This window comes from Hoplias malabaricus, chromosome 4, assembly GCF_029633855.1.
Source record: "Hoplias malabaricus isolate fHopMal1 chromosome 4, fHopMal1.hap1, whole genome shotgun sequence".
Taxonomy (NCBI): Eukaryota; Metazoa; Chordata; class Actinopteri; order Characiformes; family Erythrinidae; genus Hoplias; species Hoplias malabaricus.
In genome coordinates this window covers 17,658,660-17,683,439 of record NC_089803.1, presented here as the reverse complement: position 1 = coordinate 17,683,439, position 24,780 = coordinate 17,658,660, and the positions used below count along the sequence as shown (strand labels likewise).

General features: G+C 41.9%; 2 protein-coding genes across 3 annotated transcripts in view; one reads left to right on the top strand and one right to left on the bottom strand.

The window, feature by feature from the left end:
- The window catches only part of tmem65 (transmembrane protein 65), a 24,383-nt gene extending 5,592 nt beyond the window's left edge, over nt 1-18,791 (top strand). Inside the window, exons 4-9 of the mRNA XM_066669246.1 lie at nt 9,656-9,700; nt 10,546-10,613; nt 10,970-11,024; nt 12,803-12,845; nt 13,085-13,190; nt 14,560-18,791. Of these exons, the coding sequence (XP_066525343.1) occupies nt 9,656-9,700; nt 10,546-10,613; nt 10,970-11,024; nt 12,803-12,845; nt 13,085-13,190; nt 14,560-14,682 (440 nt within the window). The 3' untranslated portion in view covers nt 14,683-18,791. The remainder of the gene's footprint in view (nt 1-9,655; nt 9,701-10,545; nt 10,614-10,969; nt 11,025-12,802; nt 12,846-13,084; nt 13,191-14,559) is intronic.
- syngap1a (synaptic Ras GTPase activating protein 1a) overlaps nt 18,784-24,780 on the bottom strand; it is a 149,724-nt gene continuing 143,727 nt past the window's right edge. For both annotated transcript variants that reach the window (XR_010802260.1, XM_066669242.1), the window contains exon 21: nt 18,784-24,780. Coding sequence is in view for 1 of the 2 variants with exons in the window: in XM_066669242.1 (XP_066525339.1) it covers nt 24,751-24,780 (30 nt within the window). In the remaining variant the exon portion in view is untranslated.

Here is a 24,780-nt window from a genome sequence, read left to right as displayed (position 1 = left end):
ATTCACTGTTTGAATTACCACAGAAACTCATTTGTAAGTCGAGTTGTTTAGTTGTGTACTTTCAGTAATGCAGATAGCCGTCTCACGAGTTTGGAGACGGTTCCACCTTAAGTGATTCGAAACAGCAAAAATAGGTCCATGTTACCCACCTGTGGAGCAGGAATAGAGTGTCCTCATTTCAGTTGTGTTTTCAACATTTGGAGTTTTCTCCGCTGTTATGAGCCTAGGCCAGGTCGTAACACCGCTGTCTAAATACACACCAGATGCTTCTGTCATGAGAGAGAGAGAGAGAGAGAACTAGAGAGAGAGAGAGAGAACTAGAGAGAGAGATCTAGAGAGAGAGAACTGAGAGAGAGATAGAGAACTAGAGAGAGAACTGAGAGAGAGATAGAGAACTAGAGAGAGAGAGATAACTGAGAGAGAGAGAGAGAACTAGAGAGAACTAGAGAGAGAGAGAGAACTAGAGAGAGAGATCTAGAGAGAGAGAACTGAGAGAGAGATAGAGAACTAGAGAGAGAACTGAGAGAGAGATAGAGAACTAGAGAGAACTGGGAGAGAGAGAGAACTGAGAGAGAGAGAGAACTAGAGAGAGAGAGAGAACTAGAGAGAGAGATCTAGAGAGAGAGAACTGAGAGAGAGATAGAGAACTAGAGAGAGAACTGAGAGAGAGAGAGAGAACTGAGAGAGAGATAGAGAACTAGAGAGAGAACTGAGAGAGAGATAGAGAACTAGAGAGAGAGAGATAACTGAGAGAGAGATAGAGAACTAAGAGAGAGAACTAGAGAGAGAACTAAGAGAGAGAGAACTAGAGAGAGAGAGAGCTGAGAGAAAGAACTAGAGAGAGAGAGAACAGAGAGAGAGAGAGAGCTGAGAGAGAGAGAACTGAGAGAGATAGAGAACTAGAGAGAGAGGGAGAACAGAGAGAGAAAGAACTAGAGAGAGAAAGAACTAGAGAGAGAGAGAACTGAGAGAGAGAGAGAACAGAGAGAGAGAGCTGAGAGAAAGAACTAGAGAGAGAAAGAGAATTAGAGAGAGAGAACTGAAAGAAAGAACTAGAGAGAGAGAGAACTGAGAGAAAGAACTAGAGAGAGAGAGAACTGAGAGAAAGAACTAGAGAGAGAGAGAGAACTAGAGAGAGAACTGAGAGAGATAGAGAACTGAGAGAGAACTAGAGAGAGAGAGAGAACTAGAGAGAGAGAACTGAGAGAGAGATAGAGAACTAGAGAGAGAGAGAGAACTGAGAGAGAGATAGAGAACTAGAGAGAGAGAGAAATGAGAGAGATAGAGAACTAGAGAACTAGAGAGAGAGAACTGAGAGAGAGAATTAGAGAGAGAGAGATAGAGAATTAGAGAGAACTGAGAGAGAGAGAGAGAGAGAACTAGAGAGTGAGAGAGAGAGAGAGAACTAGAGCGAGAGAGAGAGAGAACTAGAGTGAGAGAGAGAGAACTAGAGCGAGAGAGAGAGAGAACTAGAGCGAGAGAGATAGAAATCTAGAGAGAGAGAGAGATAGAGAACTAGAGAGAGAGAGAGATAAAGAACTAGAGAGAGAGAGAGATAGAGAACTAGAGAGAGAGAGAGATAGAGAACTAGAGAGAGAGAGAGATAGAGAACTAGAGAGAGAGAGATAGAGAACTAGAGAGAGAGAGATAGAGAACTAGAGAGAGAGAGAGATAGAGAACTAGAGAGAGTGAGAGAGAGTGAGAGATAGAGAACTAGAGAGAGAGAGAACTAGAGAGAGAGTGAGAGAGAGAACTAGAGAGAGATAGAGAACTAGAGAGAGTGAGAGATAGAGAACTAGAAAGAGAGAGAGAACTAGAGAGAGAGAGAGATAGAGAACTAGAGAGAGAGAGAGATAGAGAACTAGAGAGAGTGAGAGAGAACTAGAGAGAGTGAGAGAGAGAACTAGAGAGAGTGAGAGAGAGAACTAGAGAGAGAGAGAGATAGAGAACTAGAGAGAGTGAGAGAGAACTAGAGAGAGTGAGAGAGAGAACTAGAGAGAGTGAGAGATAGAGAACTAGAGAGAGAGTGAGAGAGAACTAGAGAGAGATAGAGAACTAGAGAGAGTGAGAGATAGAGAACTAGAGAGAGAGAGAGAACTAGAGAGAGAGAGAGAGATAGAGAACTAGAGAGAGATAGAGAACTAGAGAGAGAGATAGAGAACTAGAGAGAGTGAGAGATAGAGAACTAGAGAGAGAGTGAGAGAGAGAACTAGAGAGAGATAGAGAACTAGAGAGAGTGAGAGATAGAGAACTAGAAAGAGAGAGAGAACTAGATAGAGAACTAGAGAGAGAGAGAGATAGAGAACTAGAGAGAGTGAGAGAGAACTAGAGAGAGTGAGAGAGAGAACTAGAGAGAGTGAGAGATAGAGAACTAGAGAGAGTGAGAGATAGAGAACTAGAAAGAGATAGAGAACTAGAGAGAGAGAGAGATAGAGAACTAGAGAGAGATAGAGAACTAGAGAGAGTGAGAGAGAGAACTAGAGAGAGTGAGAGATAGAGAACTAGAGAGAGAGAGAGAGATAGAGAACTAGAGAGAGAGAGAGATAGAGAACTAGAGAGAGAGAGAGATAGAGAACTAGAGAGAGTGAGAGAGAGAACTAGAGAGAGAGTGAGAGAGAGAACTAGAGAGAGTGAGAGATAGAGAACTAGAGAGAGAGAGAGATAGAGAACTAGAGAGAGAGAGATAGAGAACTAGAGAGAGAGAGAGATAGAGAACTAGAGAGAGAGAGAGATAGAGAACTAGAGAGAGAGAGAGAACTAGAGAGAGTGAGAGATAGAGAACTAGAGAGAGAGAGAGATAGAGAACTAGAGAGAGAGAGAGATAGAGAACTAGAGAGAGTGAGAGAGAGAACTAGAGAGAGAGTGAGAGAGAGAACTAGAGAGAGATAGAGAACTAGAGAGAGTGAGAGAGAACTAGAGAGAGTGAGAGAGAACTAGAGAGAGTGAGAGAGAGAACTAGAGAGAGTGAGAGATAGAGAACTAGAGAGAGAGAGAGATAGAGAACTAGAGAGAGAGAGAGATAGAGAACTAGAGAGAGTGAGAGAGAGAACTAGAGAGAGAGTGAGAGAGAGAACTAGAGAGAGATAGAGAACTAGAGAGAGTGAGAGATAGAGAACTAGAGAGAGAGAGAGAACTAGAGAGAGTGAGAGATAGAGAACTAGAGAGAGAGAGAGAACTAGAGAGAGTGAGAGATAGAGAACTAGAGAGAGTGAGAGAGAACTAGAGAGAGTGAGAGAGAGAACTAGAGAGAGAGAGAGATAGAGAACTAGAGAGAGAGAGAGATAGAGAACTAGAGAGAGTGAGAGAGAGAACTAGAGAGAGTGAGAGAGAGAACTAGAGAGAGAGTGAGAGAGAGAACTAGAGAGAGATAGAGAACTAGAGAGATAGAGAACTAGAGAGAGAGAGAACTAGAGAGAGTGAGAGATAGAGAACTAGAGAGTGAGAGAGAGAACTAGAGAGAGATAGAGAACTAGAGAGATAGAGAACTAGAGAGAGAGAGAACTAGAGAGAGTGAGAGATAGAGAACTAGAGAGTGAGAGAGAGAACTAGAGAGAGATAGAGAACTAGAGAGATAGAGAACTAGAGAGAGAGAGAACTAGAGAGAGTGAGAGATAGAGAACTAGAGAGAGAGAGAACAGAGAGACACTTCATGTCACTTTATTCAACAAATAACAAAAGGATTTCAATGTAACAAACCCTCAGTCCACATAATAAACATTAAACACACACACACACACACACACACACACACACACACCATCACCAAACCATCACAGTGTCCAATCAGCACACCACATGTTCAACAAACTGAACAAAAACATATATTGTCCTTCGGATTCAAAACACTCCAGTCTCTCATCCAGCTCAAAGAGCCTGAATCCCCACTCTGTTTCTCCAACAAATGTGAGTCCAGTGGAGATTCCTCAGACGAGGCTGTCATAGTCCATGTTAAAAATCCAAAGGGGACAGTCAAATGTGAGCCGCGAGCAGTCAATAAGGAGGCAATGGACAGGCTCCGGCTGAGAACAACAGCGCAGGCCTGTCTCCACTTCCCGGACAGTACTCTCCCTGGCGGCTGTAGCCCATGTCTGGTGTACCACCATGAGGCTACCGTTTCCTTAGGGGCTGTTAATCCGAACAGCACCTACCTCCTGAGTCCAGCAGTGCTCCAACAACACGAACAGTCTGTAAACTCCACCATGCTGTGTACGCTGTTCACACTCTCCATTGCCAGTAATCCATTCGTCTTCAATAGTCTCCGCAGTATTCACAGGGAAGAAGCTCATCACTCTAAGCAGTAGGCATCAGAGACACAGATGTGCCATAGAGACCTACCCATCAGGAATAGACAGACTTTTCCGTGCGGTCGTCAGCCACTTCCTCAGTCTGAACCGTCTCTTAGGGGACAGTGACATGTAGTTCTCATGTTTAGAGGCGTACTGCACAGATCTAATAAACTTTTCAGTGTCCGAGAAGTAGTTTTTTAAGCTCACATTCCTTTTACCTTTTGTGACAGTCAAAAACCGGTTTATCTTTGTGAGAGAATACACATCCACTGGGGGCTCAGTTAATTCAGACGAGGCCTCAAACGGACCGGCCTGGGTCGAAAAGCTCGGCCTACAGGACAAACTGGCAGGTAGTTCAGACAGCCCTGAACAGTCTGACACCACGTTGTCCTCCTCAGAGTCCAGCACAACGTCCCCCGAGTCACCGAGACACTCATCACGCACACGACCCACAATAACGTCATCCTTCTCCAAAACTGACTGTCCATCGTCCTTCACGGGTTTATCAGTCTTATACCGGGCCTTTCTGTGGGTGCTGACACTAGGCCCGACCGAGTCAGTGGGGTCACTGGGTGTGTTCACAGATGCATTGCTAACATTAACATTACTTTCTCCACTGTTAAAAGTTATATTCATTGAGACATCAGTCCTATCCCCATCTACCCTCTCCCCACCTGCAGAGCTGACGGGTTCAGGCCTGCTCTCAGGCCCCGAGACCTCAGCTACTACCTCATCTACTACCACTTCAGCTACCTCCTCAACTACCACCTCCCAACCTCTGTCCTCTACCTGCTGACCTTCTATTAAACCACTCTTTTCATCCTTATCACCCCCCTGCTGCTCTTTTCTGTGCGGGCAGCCGAACTGTTTATGGCTGATGTCTCCACACTCAAAACAGCGGAGTCTCTTCGTACTCGCGAACACTATGTACGAGCCCTCCTCGTGTCTAACTCTAAAACTCACGTTTAAAGTCTGATCTCGGTTGTTTAAAACCATGAAAACCTGTCTCCTAAAAGACATTACATGTTTAATCAGTGGATTTTTAAAACTTAGCGGAATCTTTCTCATGGCACCGGCGAATTTGCCGAACCGAGCCAGTTCTCTCAATAACGCCTCGTCTTTAATGAACGGCGTAACGTTTGACACAACAACGCGGGTCACGGGTGCACGCAGAGGGCTGACCTGCACCAGCTCTCACTTCACCCGGATCCCCGACTTAATCAGACTGCTTACACAGTTCCCAGTCAACAAAAACACTACCACCGCTTTGTTCATTCGAGAAGCCGAGTCAATGTTCTCATATCCAACCTGCTCCCCGACCGCTAACACAACCTCCGCCATCGTCGCCTCGCTCTCCGGGACACACCTGACGCCATGGCGGGGAGACGGCGTCTCCACGCCGGCCTCAGAGGCCATGACGCCAGCTACAAACTCCACACCACCGGCCAAAAACAGTTCGGTACCAAACACCTCACTAAGCTCTCATAAAGAAAAGTGAAATAAAGGATAGAAAGTAGAAAATCAAGAGAATCAGAAAAGTTGGCAAAAACGCCAGAAACCTCCACACGCCACCACGGACAAACCGCGCACACACGCAGAGAGAGAGAGAGAGAGAGAGAGAGAACTGAGAGAGAGAACTAGAGAGAGAGAGAATTAGAGAGAACTGAGAGAAAGAACTAGAGAGAGAGAACTGAGAGAAAGAACTAGAGAGAGTGAGAGAGAGAGAGCTAGAGAGAGAACTGAGAGAGAGAATTAGAGAGAGTGAGAGAGAGAGAAAGAACTAGAGAGAGTGAGAGAGAGAGAGAACTGAGAGAGAGAATTAGAGAGATAGAACTGAGAGAATTAGAGAGAGAGAGAGAGAGAGAGAGAAAATTAGAGAGAGAACTAAGAAAGAACTAGAGAGAGAACTGAGAGAGAGAACTAGAGAGAGTGAGAGAGAGAGAACGAGAGAGAGAGAGATGGAGAACTAGAGAGAACGAGAGAGAGATAGAGAACTAGAGAGAGAGATAGAGAACGAGAGAGAGATAGAGAACTAGAGAACTAGAGAGAGAGAACTGAGAGAGAGAACTAGAGAGAGAACTAGAGAGAACGAGAGAGAGAGAGAGAGAGAACTAGAGAGAACGAGAGAGAGAGAGAGAGAACTAGAGAGAGAGAGAGAGAGAGAGAGAACTAGAGAGAGAGAGAGAGAGAGAACACTAGCAAATCAGACCGAGACAATTGGTGTCCAGTTGTGTTCCCTAAAGGTACATTACATTCTCCAGAAGGAGTGGTGAAGATGTCTAATCTTTCATTATAGAACAGTGTACAATAAAACAACATCATATGACTCCTGGAGATGAAATGTGGCGTATGACAACACAGTTTTAAAATCCAGGATTCTAGTAGTGTAAGGTACAGTTATGTTCCCTAACTAAAGATAAGGATGTGTGTCCGTGTGTACCTCCACAGTGAAGACAACATTCAACCTTTAGGAGGCTATTCTCTGACGGAAATGAGGCAACACAGAGTACTGTTCACTAATTATGCTCTTCTTTGCTGTATGCGCATATGCTGCCACTTCAGTGCCCTCTGTTTACACACACAGCAGTGAAAAAACAGCTGAGTTTATGTGAATGCATCCAGTTTGGCCACCCTTCCCCCCTCCCCTGCCCTGTCCTGTCTTGCTCTGAGCTGTGGGCGGGTGCCTAATGAAACTCTTCTCATTTCATCCCGATGATTAACTGGTGTAATGAGGCATGTTGGGGAAATATACAGAAAAGCCCACTGGGTCTTCTTATGATTTCAATATTAATACTGTTTTCTATGCCGTGGGACACTGAGATCTCCTATAATTGGCCAGTTTCAGTTGGGAGAGTGCAACAAATGCGATTATTTGAATCAACAGCCAGCTACAGCCGAGTACATCTGCATTTCAATACTGTCCTCGTTAACAGCGGTAACATAGCCTCGATCACAAGGTTCCTCTCACATTTTTGTTTTTCATTCATTGCTCTCTGTACCTCTTTAACTATGTATCCTTCTGTCCCTTTCTATTACTCTCAAACAATCTTTCTCTTTTTGTTCCTGCCCTGGGAAAGGCGGGGAAAGTGCCCCGTTTAGGCGGGGCATCAGCAGAGACAGATTTCAGACTGAGGGTATGTAGCTGAATGTCAGGGCCTTGTTCCAGTCTAATGCCTCCACTCACTTCTGCTACTCCTTTCCTTTCTGTGATTCAGTTATGCTCGAGTAACCAGGTCTTGTTTTTGAACATGGGAGTGCTTTTATTTATCATTTAATTAAAATTATTGCATGTAGATGTCAATTAATTTGACCCCAACAACGCACTTTCTCAGTGGTGCAGTTACACTGCAGGAGGTGGTGGTGTGTTAGTGTGTATTGTGCTGGTGTAGAGTGGATCAGACACAGCAGTGCTGCTGGAGTTTTTAAACCCCTCAGTGTCTGGACTGAGAACAGTCCACAACCAAAAACACCCAGCCGACAGCGTCCTGTGTCACTGATGAAGGACTAGAGGACGAGCGACACACACTGTGCAGCGACAGATGAGCTACTGTCTCTGACTTTACATCTACAAGGTGGACCAACGAGGGAGGAGTGTCTCACAGAGTGGACAGAGTGGACACATGGTTGAGTGTCTGCTGTGAGGGACATTAAGAAGCTCAGTGTTGGTAGATCTAAGCGTGTGAGAATAAGGTATATTCCTAATATAATACACTATAATGCATTGTGAATGCAGAATTCTTAATATTCAAATGTATTTTATGCTTTAAACCTTCATAGAACATTTAACGATAATTAGAAACAATTCAGTGCAGACACTGGAGCCAGGGGAAGTGAGCAAAGGTTCCTCATTTATCATTGGGAAAAGTGCCAAGGATTCTGCTGGCGTGGCTGTGTTACAGGCTTCCTCTTACTCTGCTGCTGTTCTGGCTTCAGAACCTTTCTCACATACTCCACAGCACAGACAAGTACCAGTGCATGGAAATGCAGAAGACACTTTGTCGTACGATGACACATAATTACACATTTGCATCGGAGTTGTTTTAAAAGAAAAACAAACATCTGTTGTGCAAATTTAACATCGGTAAGCCACTATTTCCAGCGCTGAATTTAATGACATTTTGGATCCCGTAGATTCGTGTAAAGTGAACAGATTCATATAAATCCTGTGTCTAGTAGAGTACAAATACAGAAAGTACAGAATGGGTGAAGTCTTGCTACACAGTTGTCACTTGTAGCTGAGCATGTACTCGGCACTATTAACACTGAACGGATTCTGGCATGAAATAGGAGTGACGTTTACCGTACTGTGGAAACTAATAATGTCCTAATCAGCCCGGCTCTGCATGCTGAATTTATCAGCGTTTGTGTCAGGCTTATATTTGTATACATTTCAGTCAAATCCCACCATTTGGTATTGGCTGTTAAATAAGTATGGTTTGCCCGTTATTTCATGCTAGTTACGGAGTATAAGAAAGATTACGGCTGTGGTTGATAGAGCGTACTGGTACATTATCAACCTATCGTTCAGTGTAATCACTCAGTATCGCCCCCTGTGTGTACTTGCATGTTTGTTTACAAACAAATAAACCACTAATATTGTAGCTGCTCACTCGGTTTTTGTTTTTTATTAAGGCTTATTTATGTAGGATATTAAAACTTCTTTTTACGTCCCCATCCAAATGTCTGAGTAACTTAATTCTCAATAAGAATTTGCTTAGAGCGCATTGCAGGGCGGCAGCAGGTAGTCTCTCTATCACACAGCTCCAGGGTCCTGGGGTTGAGTAGTTGTGTGTCCGAGTAGTTTGGCTTTGGCTCTGAGGAGTTGAGAGGTTGTAGCACTGCTGTTAGGACTGCAAGTGCCATCACAAGTCTTCAGCCTTCACCCAGAGCCGGAGAGAGAGACACAGTCCAGGCTCTGATTCCAAACATGACGGCTGTGTTGTGATACAGACTCTAAAAGTCGAAAGCTGGTTAATATAATACTCTTCTGGACAATGTGCTGTTAGCTTTAAAGCAGCGGGTTATTTAAACTTGTTAGACGCAGACGTGTGACTATTAATGAGTCATTTAACATGGTTATTAATGGATCATAACTCAACCTCTTATCAATTCTCTGTACTCTGTAGCAGTAGCCTCTGTACTGTGAGGGTTCTTGGTCGTGTTGATAAGCTGTGTGGTATTTAACTGATGAAAGTTCACTCTGTGTGAGCTTTGAGAGGAAATATTGCTTTGTCTTTTGTGTAAAAAGGTGGGGTCAAATGTCTTGAGATTGGATTGTTGATCTAGGGCCAAGTCTCCTCCCTGTTGTATTAGATCAGACATCAAAATACAGTTGGGAACTCACTAAACCTAGCTCCTTTTCCTTCCAGAGAAACTAGAAGCATTGCCACCGAACGCCAGCCAGCTGAGATATGGTGAGATGTGTTCATTTCCCTCCAATCACCTGTGTCTGTAATAATAAGTATGGCTTATTATTACAGGCTAATGAAGCTGGAATCTACACAGCATGACCAAAAGCTTGTGGATACCAGCATTTTCAACATTTCTTTGGATATGAAAGGCATTAATAGGGAGGTTATCCTCCTCTTGCTGCAGTAACAGCCTGTAGTCTCTACACCTGAAGTTTGAAACAGTGTCTCTGAGGATTTGTTAGCATTCAGTAAGGTGCTGATGTTGAATGAATGCATCCCAACCTGTCTCACACATGTTGGATGGGTCACCATCAATTTGATTGGTTCCTGACATCATGTAAGTCCCGCCTACTAAAATCCAACAAAAGAAAAATGTTGGATGCAGAAAAAATTCTCTTAAATGTCTCTCAAAAGATATTCGCCTGCACCTTTCTCTCAGAGATAATTCAGAACACATTCATCACCAGCGAAAACTATGAAAATGAGTAGAGAGTGGCTTTAAAACTGGCCATAGATAATGGCAGATGACACCACCACAGCAGAGCAGACTTACTATGTTTTAATAGATTTTAAATGAGAACAACCACCAGCTCTTCAGCTTCGGGTGTAGTGTCATTTTGCCAGATGAATGAGTCACGCATGATTCACTTAGGATTAGCCTCATGGAGAAGTCATTATTGGTGTAACAGCCAGGCTCTGTATTTTTGGAGAGATTGTCTCCTGTGTTCTTTCTTTCTTTCTTTCTTTATTTATTAATGCGGGAGTGTTGGTTTATTTCCCAGCAGGTTTTTATTATAATTAAATAAGTCGTGTTTCGTACACTGACCTGTGCTGTGGTTTCATTTCAGTTCTTCTTCACAATGCCATCCCCTTTGTTGGCTTCGGCTTTCTGGACAACGCCATCATGATCGCTGCAGTAAGTGGTATGAACCTCTCCGGCGGTTCAGTGAGATCTGCCTTTGTAAACTGGGAAATTAGTGCTGCACGATATTTAACTAATCAGTGACCATTCATATTTATTGTGTGTTTTGAGCATCCTGTCCAATCACAGCTGTTCATTGAGTGTTTAGATGAATGGGGTGAATCACTGGGATGAATCATGTGAATATGATCCAACAAATGCAAAACTGTAAAGCTGAGTATCGTCAGATCTCCAAAGCAATGTTCCAACGTCTAGTCTAAAGAGATGTTGGTTGAGTAAATTACTTTTGTTGTGGTGCAGATGTTTACAGCCGTTTAGTGCTGACTGTTTCTGCTTGTGTCTGTCTACAGGGAACACAGATTGAGATTTCCATCGGGGTGACATTCGGAATATCAACTATGGCAGGTACATACAGAAAGATAGAGCACAACATGTTACAGGAACGGCAACTCGCCTGCCGACACAGCATCTGAACATCAGAATATGCATGTCCCCTGAAGCTAAACAGGTTTGGGTCTGACCAGTACTTGGGTGGGAGACCGTCCTGAGCAAATGGCACCATCTTTGGGTTGAGGCGTGGTTTCCCTGATGGTCTCCGTTTCCTTCAGGATCAGTGAAGTGTTATCTTACTGTAATAGCTGATGTGTGGTGAGTGTACTGGCATGGATTCTCTGCCAGGTGGATTCTGCACACTACGGCGTAGCCTCATGCGCACCTCCGTAGATATGTAACTCGGACCACAGTGAATGTTATTGGTCTGCAGTCAGAGGAACGTGGATCAAGTCGAACCAGAGAGTCCAGAAATATGAACTTCTCCACACTAGGAACAGCAGCAAATTGACTACACCACTACACTTTGTGCTACATAGTGTCGAGGATATTTGTGATTCAGCCCTAGTGTTTGGACAGCGTAATTGCAGTGTCAAGTGTAAACGCTCACAACGGACAGGCCACAGCATAGACGCTGTGTTGAGTCAACACAGAACACAAACCAGCTTGTAGTGTTTATTCTCATAATATATCCACAACATCTTAAGAGTGTCCAGAGGGGCCATGAGTTAATTAAATTTGTTATGACTGTTTGTAATGATCTCATGGCCTCATTAAATCCTGACTTCTCTGGACTTTCACATGCATTTTCATTTACAGCATTTTGGTGCACATTGATGTAGAGCAACTTACAGTCACGCTGTGTTGTTCACTCATAGCCAGTACAAATAGACACTTAATAATTTATTCATACATGTTCATTCATATTTTATGTTTTTATAATGGACAATACTTTACTGAACACTGAATGGCTTTCTTTTATTAGCACAGGATGCTACATGCCTCCTCGGATGAGCCTAAGATCACCGTGGTTAATGCCTAGGGTCAGCAGTGGGTGGAGCTGAGGTAATCCCTGTAGCATTTGTGATCAGTACCAGACCTCAGTAATATTCAGGTGGCTGCATGCTATCAAATCCTTACACAGGAGGTTCAGCCTTGTCCATATGAGCAGAAGATGTTACTGCAGAATTGACGGCAAATGGCTAATTGATTGTTTTCATTTCGGAAGCGATGTTCGGTCACAGTCATTCGTCCGCAGTGTTGCTGTAAAAAGGCTTGGGGAGACTTTACCTGGAGTTTCAGCTAAAAGGACGGTTTTGAATCTTTGAAACAGGTTCAGCAGGAAGCCTGGACTCAGGGCTGTTTACATTTGATGACGTGAGATAATATCAGAGTTGAGTGTCAGCCATCAGCACGGCAGGGACAGGGGAAACCTGCGGAGTTACCTGGAAATCACGGGCAACAATTACATTTTACACAGAATTTCAGTCTAAAATAAAGACGCTGGTTTCCAGAATGAAGACAATCGTAGCATTCGTCATCACATCTGGCCAGCAGTGCTAATGCTTAATAGTTGTGATGTTAGATTGTTTGGGAACTAGAAGGACACCTGGTGGATAAACTGGGCATCAGACTAGTTATCAGTCAGAATGTGCTTCTCTGTGTCATCTGTGACTTGGGGTCTATTGTTCATAAGGTTTTAGAGCTGTCACAAGTGGTTTAATTTATATTTATGTTTTATTTAATACCAGACTAAACTTTGTTACTGTACTATCTGTCTGATTGCCTGCATTGCTCATACTGTGTGTGTGTGTGTGTGTGTGTGTTTCATTAACCCTTTCTTGTGTTGGCAGCGGCTGCTTTAGGGAACCTGGTCTCTGATCTGGCTGGACTTGGGTAAGTGTGCTTTCTGCATTATACAAACAACAATCGCATATCGTTATGATAATAAATTAATAAATAAATAAAGTGTAGACATTAGCTTGAACATTTGGATTATAATAAGTAATCTTAACATTTTAAAATGGCAGTCAGTCAAATAGAATTGATATTATTTCCATGTTATAGGAACATGTCGTCCAGTTTATGGCAAACAATGTAATTGTGTGTGTGTGTGTGTGTGTGTGTGTGTGTAGATTAGCAGGATATGTGGAGGCTCTAGCTGCCAGGCTCGGGATGCAGATTCCTGATCTTTCACCCAAACAGGTCGACATGTGGCAGACCAGAGTCAGTTCACACATGGTGAGGGGTGTGTTATAAGTGTCAAAGTGTGTATGTGTAAACCAAATTTATTTATTGAAATATTAGTTTAAATTAATTCCCACGTTACACCAAATGTAGTCAATCAATCAAGACATGTTTAGTGTCTGAAGTTTGCTTCTTTAGAATTGCTCTGAAGCTGCAGTATTGAAATAGACTTTACTGAGACTTTTAGGAGCTGTACAGAAGGCCTTACATATCTGGTTAACCACCAAGGAATATTCAAAATGACAGAGGAATCCACCCTTCATAATTTGATTCACAGTAGCTGGGTCCAATTTTATTTCTAGGGTTTCTGGGAGTTTTAGCCCTTTGTTAAAAAAAGAAAACAGCTGTAGCTCAGTGTGAGGGCTCTTTGCTGAAGGAGTCACTGTAAAATTGGAGCATGTGGTAAAATAATAATAATAATCATCTTCTTTATTTGAAAGCCACAATTTATACATAAATGCAGCTCTATGTGCTTTACAGAGTTACTTTAAAACTAAAATTATAAAATATAAAAGGGGTAAACGTTAGTGCACACACTGACTTATTTTTTTATGCAAAATGAAAGTGAAACTAGGCTAAAATGTAATTAAACAGGAAAAATATATTTTTAGAGACTAAGTAATAAAATTGAGAAATCATGACTTCAATGCAATGTTATGGTGCTTTTCCACCGCATGGGTCCAGCTCGACACGGCTCGGCTCACTTAAAACTTTTCCAAAAGCACAGCTCCCCAGTGAAATGGAGGTGACGGTGACGTCGCAAAAACCCGTCTCTAACGGGCACCATATGCTTTGAAAACCACAACAGCATCTGTAAATTTAGGTGCTGTTTACTCATTGTGTATTTGCATGTTGTTTTTGTTGTTTGGACTGAACACAACTCCGCGCTCAGTTCTCACAGATCAGTTTTGCTGCATGTTCGGCTTTCAGTGGAAATTTTCGTCGGCCATCACCCCAGGCATCCTATAAACCTCTTCAAAACACCTCACGGTAAAGTTACGAGCAGCTGTTGTGAGTCTGATCAAAATAAACGTGAAAGCTACTGTAACTTAAGAGATTTTACAAGCGGCGTTTTGTTCTGGATTTGAATGACCTCTGCATTTTGTGGCGATTGACATGTCTCTAGCCAATCAGCGCTCTGCAGGGTTTACACATCACCATTTAGCACCTACTCTGCAGGGTTGGAACCCAGAGTGAGCTGGGACTGAAAAAGTACTTGGTTCCAAGAACCAGATTTAGCCAGTGGAAAAGCAAGAGCTGAGCTGAGTCATGTCGGTTCCATGCAGTGGAAAAGCGCCATTAGTGTGGGAGGAATTACCTTTAGAAGAATGATTTAAACAGGAAATGCTCTGTTCTTGTGCAGGGGAAGGCCATCGGCGTCACCATCGGCTGCATTCTGGGCATGTTTCCTCTCCTCTTCCTCAGTGATGATGACGAAGAAGAGACAAAGGGTGCTCCACTTACCAGACCCACGGATTCTAAGTAAAACATTTAAACTGTGTGGTAAACACACTCAGATTAACACTATTCTGATCGTTCATGGTTCCTCACGTCTTTGTGGAAAAGCCATGTCCTGCAAGTTCATCATATATCTTTGCACAGGACAAAGTGCAACTCAAGTGTGAGCCGCAGAAGATGGCATCCTATTGGTTGTTTTTAGAGATTTGTTAGATTTTAGAAAGACTGTTATAAGAGCATTGGACGGGAGGTCGTGTTAGAAACAGACTACTTTAAACCTAGATTTGCCAGCAAGGGTCTAAATGTCACCTAGCACAAACAAATAATGTATAAGACTTACTAGCAGAGTAATAACTTTTCAGTAATAACAGCATCACTCCTCTGCATTCAGCAGCTGTTTGCAGAGAGGATTTTACAGAGATTCAGTTTAGAAAGTATTAATATGATTAATATTAACCATTAAAATTACCCAGTGTCAAAGCTGAAGCCTAACATATACCTCACCTTTAACCAGTAGGAAACCAACAGTGCAGAAGTTTTAATTTTGTGTCTCTTATGATGGTAATGGCTCAGAATTTGATTTAATATTTAATGTCTTTTGAAGCTAACTAGAATTAAGCTCTTATTATGCATTTAACCTTAATACTAATTGTTCAGTAACTACAAACAAATATGCAAGCTGTAGGGCTGTGTGAATGAGTAATTGACAAGTAGAACCAGGTAAGGATTTAAGGGCTAAACCTTTATCTGAAAGAAAAACTACTAGTGTTATAGCAGTGATATGTTTACAGGGGAGCTAACAAACAAGCAAAAAATATATATATGCCGTATCTATGCAGTTGTTCATGCAACAGCCAAAGTAAAAGCACATGAGATGTCCATAATGCAAATGTGAAGCAGTGTGGGAATTGCTGTGGATGCTCTAAAGCAGGGGTTCACAACGTTTTTATGGCCACGGACTGGACAACACAGTGTGTACTTTGATTCATTACAGTCACAACATACAACAGCACAATTGACATGTGAACTCCATGTGACTCAAGGGCCTTCTTCCAAGAGACAAGGCAGTCATTGCCTGGTGTAATATCATTTAGCGACAAGCAGTGTGTTATTGGTGCCAGAAGAAGTACTCTGCCTTTTTTGTGGCTGCCAAAGCTTAAAACCTATGGTTTTATACTAATGCCAAAAGTTTACAGACTATTAAAAAAATGTAAGAGCACTCTTAATGTAGCGCTCAGATTTTCATTGCTCTCTTGAAAAATAAATATATACTCCCTCAGATTTTCACTGCACGTGCTCAAATTTGTAACGCTTGTATGCGTATTGGTTTGGTGTGATATTTTGTGCTTGAGTTTGGGTTTTCAGCACGGTACCACTGCCATGTTCTCAACCATTTTGACCAGTGACATTGTCACTGCTGTTTATCTCGGTCTATTTTTCAGATTGTGAAGAAGCCTTTCCAGCACATTTTTAAAATCAACACATTCCACCACCTTTACCTTATAAGGAGTGATTGTGTAATGCTGCTTCTTCCTCATGCTGTAGTCAGCCGCTCTGGTGTCATATGACCCACGACCCAGTACCAGTCCACAGCTCGTTGGATGGGAACCTCTACTGCGAAGTGCTGATAAAGTCAGTACTTGTTAGGTAGAGCAGTAGAAAGGCAGGCCCATTCGAGTTTCATGGAGTGATGGATGTATAAGTTATGGTTTCTGCTGCAGATTTTTTCCTGAAATACCAAACTGGAACACGAGGTGCTGAAGAAAATATGGAAATATGCAATGCACTGAATTTACCAGATTGAAATATATTCTTCAATTCTACACAAGTGAATATTGTTGCTGTCCTGTTTTTTCTACATCATATGAACCCAGGTGACGTTGTGCATTTGTTTTATGAAGAACAGACCAATAGAAACAGTCACAGTTCTCTTAATATTAGCTTACATGCGATGAGGGTTTTAGCTAATTTTAGCAACAACACATTTTATGAGTACACATATCGAGTTGACCCGCGTGTCTCAGTACTTAGTGGGTTTCTACACAGAAACCATTTGGTAACTTTATTTTATCTGTGTGCTGTCATTTTTAATAGTTTTTGGTACCTCAAGTGCAGATTAGCATGCTAGCTAGCTCATTCAGATCAGGCTATTGTTTTTCAACTAGCCGAGTTGTCAGCTAACCTTTTAGCTTCTGCTTAGCTCTAACAGCTGACTCTTTATGAACATTATTACCTGAGGAACGTTAAACAGTAGGCGAGAATACATTGTGTCTAGTGACTTAATGTGCAGTTTTATTTTTTAAAAGGTTTAACAATAACGCTGCCTTCCTGCACAGCTGGCTGTGTGGGAAAAGTGGAACATGAATCAAGCAATTTCCAAGTTTATTTTTGAATTTTTTTTATGAGAACTTCTAATCACTCAAATGTTACATGTATCTACACTTTATGTCCAAATGTTTGTGGACACCTACCCCTCACAGCAGTGCTAACTGCAGCCACAACCTCCAAAGACGATATACCAGATGGATGTTATGGCACACAGTTATAAACTTTAAAGGTCTGGTACTAATATTGGACAATTATTATCGAAAACCACTCCATTTCATCCCTATAGTCACTCCACAGCCAAATGCTGGAGGCACCACCAAGTGGGAGGTATACCCTAACACTACACCTATCCCTAACCCTAACCATAAACTCCCCCTTGCTGGTGTCTGCCTACTTACTGTGTATGTGCCTCCCACTTGCTGATCTCTGGCCCTCAGATGTCTATACCCTTCTAGCTGACTCCTGGCACTGGACAAACGCTCCAAAAGTGCATCATTGTGGTCAAGGCTTTTGTATGGAATTTAAGCGGAACTGAAATCCTGTGTCACCAATGGACACATTGCGTTTGGACATACAGTGTATATAAATATGTATTGTGGAATAATATTTAAACTACCTGTCTTACTCTTGATTTGTGCCCCTCATCGTCACACTGACTAAACATCTCAAGGCTATGTTTATGAACATGTCTGACATCAGCAGGAATTTGCATATTCTTTCCACATATCTGGTGCATTCATTGAAATGCAGCATCTCCCAACACAGATCATTCTATAATTTTTTTTAAATCAATCACTCAATCGTTTAATTATCTAATTAAAGCTCACGTTGCATTGCAGTCCCTGGATTAACCATTTAAAGATCCATAGATCCTACATGAGGGCGGTCATATTTAACTGGATTTATACATCTTCTCAGACCACTGGGTGTCAGTGTAAAGGATGTGCTTAGTAAAATGAAGTAGAAATATTGGCAGAGATGGTGGATTGCTCTGTAAAGTCCATCCATCAAGGTGTTGACTGTGTGTGGTGTGACTATTTATTTTTCCTTTTTTCCAATCTTGTACACTGGGACGTATTTAGGGCAATAACCAGTTCATGTTTAAATAAATTAACTGATTGAGGAAATGATCAGATTCTGCTTTTTTTTTTTCCCTACCAAAAGTCCCAACAGGATAGCGCTCTACTTTCTTATAACAAGAGCAAATCAATGTCATGTTCCTAGTGAAGGAGAAATCCTAGTCTGGGACTGGACTGGATTTTTCTTACAATGAGGAAGCTCCAATCAAAACGCAGTGTAGTCCAGGACTAGGCTTAACCCTTTGAGAAATGGACACAATTTCTACAGTAAGTTACATTGATAAATCAACGTCCAGGTGTGACATCAGATAATAGTGCATTCATTTTCATATTTGCATATTCAAATACCTTAATTAGCTTTTGAACAGAAGCTGTCAAAATGTTAATATGGGTAAATAATCATTTGTAACCAAGAGAATACATTACAACGCTGGACCCAGGGTTTCCAGCAGAGCACAGCCCAAGGCGTTACACACTCTCCATTGGCTTATTGGTGATAAACTCATATTTAAGACATTGTGTTTTCTAGTTATTACAGGTAATGATGTAACATCTCTTAACACTTGCTGAAAGGGTTAACTTTTGTTATTTTTCTTTGGCAGAAAGATTCCACCATAGGGATTGAAAATAGGGAAGGTTTCCAGCTTTGAGTGATAATAGGCTCCTTCCGAAGCTGTGTATATATCTGTGTGTGTGTGTGTCTGTGTGTGTGTGTGTGTGTGTGTTCAGCTTGAATGAAACCAGCATAGAAAAGGTATGTTACATTAGCATATATCTATTTATTAATTTGTCCAATTATTTAAACTTCTGGAATAATGTAAACCCATATTCACAAAAGGAAAGAAATTGCTGATCATTTATCAATCATCATATCATCAATAAAATGAAAGCAATGATAATTACAATAATAATAATAATCATAATCATATTTGAATATAATAATTGTCTTCTTAACAATATTAACATTCACAACATGTCTCCATATGCTGAGGTGTCCCACATTTTTAAACACTGACTCTTTCCCTCAGTTTCGTAAGCGTTCCTGTGGTTCTGTATAAATATGTACATTCCTACGCTCCTAAAGCCCGTAAGAAGGACAGGGTGTGTATGGCTTGTCCATGGCTATGGCTAAGTTTAAGGGTAGGATTCCCACACTGGGGATGTTTCATTCTTTAATATTAGATACAACCTCTCATGAGTTCAAAGAATAAATATAGCGCTACACAATGGGAGAAACGTTTCACTACCACTATCTTTCTTAGGAGGAACTTTTATACACAAAAAGGTGACTATAGAATATCAGAAGGTTCTGCTTCTCTCCACTGAGAAGGATGCGTCTCTGGGTGCGTCTCAAATCGACCCCTAGTCCCATGTGCAGTGAAGTGAATAAAAACCTGCTATCTGATTAGCAAGATAACAAAAGGCCAATTGCACATTTCAAATTTTATTAACTTTTCATTAAATATTCACCTTTAAAAAGACATATCCTGCTTTATAAATTTACATTCACCACCCACTCGCCTTAGGAACACCTATGCAACTCCTCAGTCCTGCAGTTATCCAATCAGCCAATCAGGTATACACTCACATACAAGTTAAGGACTTCAGGTAATTCATTCATTGTCTGTAAACGCTTTTATCCAGTTCAGGCTCGTGGCGGGTTCAGGAGCCTACCCGGAATCACTGTGAACACACTCCTTCACAGGGCGACACACTCATACCTACGGACACTTGAGTCGCCAATCCACCTACCAACATGTGTTTTTGGACCGTTGGAGGAAACCGGAGCACCCAGAGGAAACCCATGCAGACACAGGGAGAACACACTCACAGTCAATCACCCGGAGTGGGGCTTGAACACAACCCCAGGACCCTGGAGCTGTGAGACAGTGACACTACCTGCTGCACCACCGACTTCAAGTAATGTTCATGTCAAATATCAGAACTGTGACATGATTGGATGTGCCTAATTGGTCAATTTGAGAATTTCAGAAACCATCTCTAGATGTTTTTGGTGTTTCGCAGCAGTTCTTTTTGTACTACAGTGTGTGTCAGTTCTGTGGGAGTCTTAGTGATGAGAGTCAGAGGAGAATGGCTAGACTTGTTCCAGCTGACAGCCTAAAGTCACCAGAAAAGCATCTCTGAGTGCGTATATCAAACTTTGAAGTGGATGGGGTTTCACTGATGTCAGCAAAGAACAGGGATGTGAGGCTACAGTGGGTCCCGGCTCACTACATTTGTACAGCTGGCTTGTGAGGTTGTGACTCTATGGGCCAAATCTGACGTTTGGAAATTTAAATGGCTTCCGCAGTCAACAGTTCTGAATGCAATCAAATTTTTGAACCAGTGTCCTATCTTCACAATTAAACTGTCCTTAAACTCACTGAGAAAGTTTATAATACTAAACATGGCATCTGTTTATGTGGGTTCTCATTCATATGTTTGCAGGGTGCCATGTTCCATAGAGTTACAGAGTCCCCTGTTCCCAGTTATACACAAATGCTCTCCCAGTGTCCTATGTAGCATGTTATGGGAACCCGGAAAAAATTTTACCGGGAACTGTATTAGCTCAATAAGATGTGCCAATGTGGGGACTCCTAAAAGGGTTTTCTGTTCTCTGACACTAGCGCTGGACGATATGGCCAAATTGATATCATAATATATTTGTAAATTTAGGTCAATACGATATAACTCCATTATCGATATGAACGGTATAAAATCCACTGAAAAACTTCCAAGAACAAACATAACATCACCATCAAACATAAAACTCTTGGCTTTGTAAATATTAACATTTTTAAGCTAAATGTGAAATTGAGTGCTGAACTGACAACATTCGTGCTCTGTAATGAACATCACGTATATTGAAATATTGAAAATGTGTTTAAAAATGATATGATTGTTATTGAAGCATTATATATAACATAGGGTGACCAGATCTGAGATGGTGAAAAAGAGGACACGTCTCCGGGGGGGGATTAGATCTCGCCCCTCGCTGCCGTTATATGCTTAGCTGAACCTGTGTGTGCTTTTTTTTAGGTCCCTTACACTTTTATTTGCTACACAAAACATGGGAATTTATTTTTTAATTCATCCGAGAACTTACATTTACGTTTCGGCATAGCTGCTCGAGATGAGGGTGGGTACATGAGCTTTACCTCTGACGTAAACAAGGACTACTGCCGTGCAGACTGACCAATTAAATGTTTACAGAGAAGGTTATCGACCAATAACGGTAGCTCTACAGTCAGACCGTCCAATCAGAAGATTTTAGGCTACTTTACCACGCCCCCTTCTCACTCAAGCGAACCAATCAGAGTAGAGAAGGGCGGGACTAATTTGTGAACAAAACACTTCTCGAAGTTCTATGTAAGCTCTAGAAAAACAAAATCCCGGACGTTTGTGGAATTCCCCCCAGACATTTCTTTAAGTCTAAAAAAGAGGACATGTCCGGGTAAAAGAGGACGTCTGGTCACCCTAGATATAACCTACACTCACTTATCAGAATCAAATAGTGTCTAATCCGACCCACAGAGAAACTTATACTTTGTAGTTTAGCAGTAGTACGGCATTCAGAAATAATTAGTCAATTTTATAATCAATTTTGTGTAAAGTTTTATCCACAGAAGTACACAAACCCTGTAACATTCTCTGTAACAATGTTTGTAGATCTTCACAATCAAATAAAACGGTATCCAATGGTTTTGCAGTGTTTATAAAGCAGTCTGAAATCTTTTTTCCCCCAAATTAAAAAATGACAGGTTCCTGTGAACTTAGGACACTGGGAACATGAACCGGCTCCCATTATTAGAGATGCGCTATCGGCACCCGCCCACCCACGGCAGTGGAGATATGTGCATGCACTATGGCCATGCTATTGTTTGAGCCATGCGCTGAAAACTATCCATGTCACTGTGTCAGATTTAGAGTTGTGGGTTTATAGGTCTCTCTCCATTGGGGACATTTCCAAAACACCCTCTGAAAGTGTGCACTTTCCTATAAGCACTTTAATCCATTTAGGATGTGGCAGCAGCTGACATATTTGCAACAATGATGCAATGCACTCATGTCAACAGACTGAATCTGAAGATTCCAGCAGAGGAATGTTTCCAGCCCCTTGCCGAGTCCATGTCACAAGAAGCAGTTTGTTTCTAAAACAAAACGAGGTGGGTACCCAATATTAGCCCCATGTTCCTAATGAAGTGCTGGTGATTTTGGCGTGTGTTATTGTTATTCAGCTAACATTTTTTCCTAGTTAGCTGGCCTATGAATATGGTATTTTGAGGTGCACTCTAGGTTTTCATCGGAGGTAACCAAACCCCTAAAAAAGGTATGTTGGGTTCTGCACATGAAACAGGGAATCCATTTGGGACGCAGCCTTCATTTTGTTATTGGTTCATTTGTGTAACTCTTCACTTTTATTCAAAATGGCCGCCGCTCATGCACAACCGTTCCCATTGCGACAATCGAGCAAACTAGCCAATCTCAGGAAACCCAGAACCAACACATTTAGGCACAGGGAACGATTCATTTAAATATATTTCTTTTTTTCCTCAATAAATAGTATCTGAAGTGCAGACAAAATATGTATCAATACTTTCAACCACAACGAAAAATAATAACAAAAATAAATAAATTAGTAAATAAATAAAAAAAGCAACTGACTTAAAAGCTACCAGCAAAAAACCAACTAATGGTGTATATGTGTAATCATCTATCAAACATCAAGGAAGAATCATAAAAGCAATAGGACTTGGTCAAATGAAGAAAACTGTATAAATCAACAAGGTTTTAGATCCAAAGTCCTCAGGCTCTATTTACAATTTAAATCCCGACAGAAGCTCACTACCGATCGCGGGGAATAAAACCCAAAAACAAATCTAACAGCTAGGAAAAGCGAACGGAAACATCAGGCTGCGTGGAGTGTGTCTGCGCATGTGTGTGCTCAAAAGAAAGATAGATAACAGTAGGACCAAATGAGGTATGAAACTGCTGGATCAACGCTGCTGCTGCTACCTTCTTCTCGGACCTGTGTGCGTATAGCCCCTTGTTCAGGAGAGTAATATAGTACATTGCCCACGATACAGTACATTGGTAACGGGTATATTTTGTGCTTAAATAAATTCTAACATTGAGTAAACGGGCTATAGTCCTTGATATATAAATACTAGAGCTAGAGCTAGAAATACTAGATCATACTAGGAGTGTGTCTATAGGTGTGTCTCTCAGATTGCTGTTTCCTCTCCGAGCGAGTCCCTGCCGTTAGCTGATCGTGGTGTTCCCCATCTGACCGCAGTCCTATTCGTTGTCTCTTTCTCTCTCTCTCGCACACACGTACAAACACATGCATGCACACACACACACACACACACACAAAGGAAAAATAAAAAACAAAACAAATTCATTCTGAATGTCGTATTGATGCACAGAGTCACCTGTACGCAGAACACATCCCATCGATTTTAGACGAATGCTGAGAGCTGCACATTCACTCACTCACTAAAGCAAACCCAAGTAAGTTACCGTATCTATGAACACATGCCCCCTTCTGTAATCCCTCCAACACACACACACACACACACACTCATTCACACAAGCTGTTTCTGTGCCCTCTTGCTTGGTGGACGGTGTCCCGCCGATGAGATGAGGGGATGCGGATCCTTTGAAAGTCCTCAAAAAAGTAGCAAGTCCAACCAAAGACGATATTAACCATACCACATATTCTTCACTCCTTTACAGGTAAACAAACTCCAGAGCGTGAAAAAAACACGGAGTGTCCTGTGTGCTCCTGTTAGTAAAGTTTCTTCTTATATATATATATTTATATATTTTTTTTTCTTTTTTCCCCCTGTTTTGTATAGAGCTCTTTAGGCACAGAGAAGAGGCTCCGCCCACCCGGCGGAAAGGGGGAGGGGCTTCTGAGCAGTATGGCAACATCTGATTGGCTCAGAAAAGACCACACCTCCTTAAAAAGTTTGAAAAGGCTTGATATAAGAAAAGAAATCCCCAAAATACAACAGCAAAAGAAAACAAAAACCAAGAAAAAAGAAAAAAAAAACAAGAAGTGTTATTGAGTCATTATTAGGAAGAGGAGGCTTGTGGGTTATGTAGTCAATAATAGAGACCACACACAGACAAAGAGACCAACACACAGCCTCTCTACCACCGTCATGCTGAGAACAACGAATACTCCTGCTGAGTGAGAGAGAGAGAGAGAGAGAGAGAAACAGAGAGCATCTGAGACGAACCATAAGAGAGGAAGAGGAGAAATGAAGAGAATCCCTCTCTCTCTCTCTTTCTGGATTTCTTTTGTAACAAAGATTTCAACAAGAAAGGCCAGAGTTAAGTCTTAGACATGAACCCTGGCCGTGAAGCTGCACCCGGCGGATAATCTGTTATTCCACTACGTACAAAAAGAGCTGATTGTCATTTCTTTTGGCTCAATATTTGAGAGAGAGAGAGAGAGAGAGAGAGAGAGAATGAGGGGAAAAAAGGATAGAGAGAGAGAGAGAGAGAGACATACAGAATGGCCCATGTATTGTGGACGTGTGTGCTTTTCGTGGGGTTGTGATGACAGCATCAGTGTTGTTTTTCTCAAGCTCTTCCTCTCTCTCCTCTCTCAGCCAATCAGACACGAGAGAGGTTCCTGGACAGATGATGGACGTGTCCTTTCATGCTGCTGTGGTCAATCATGTTCCGGTGTGACCACCATAGATTGG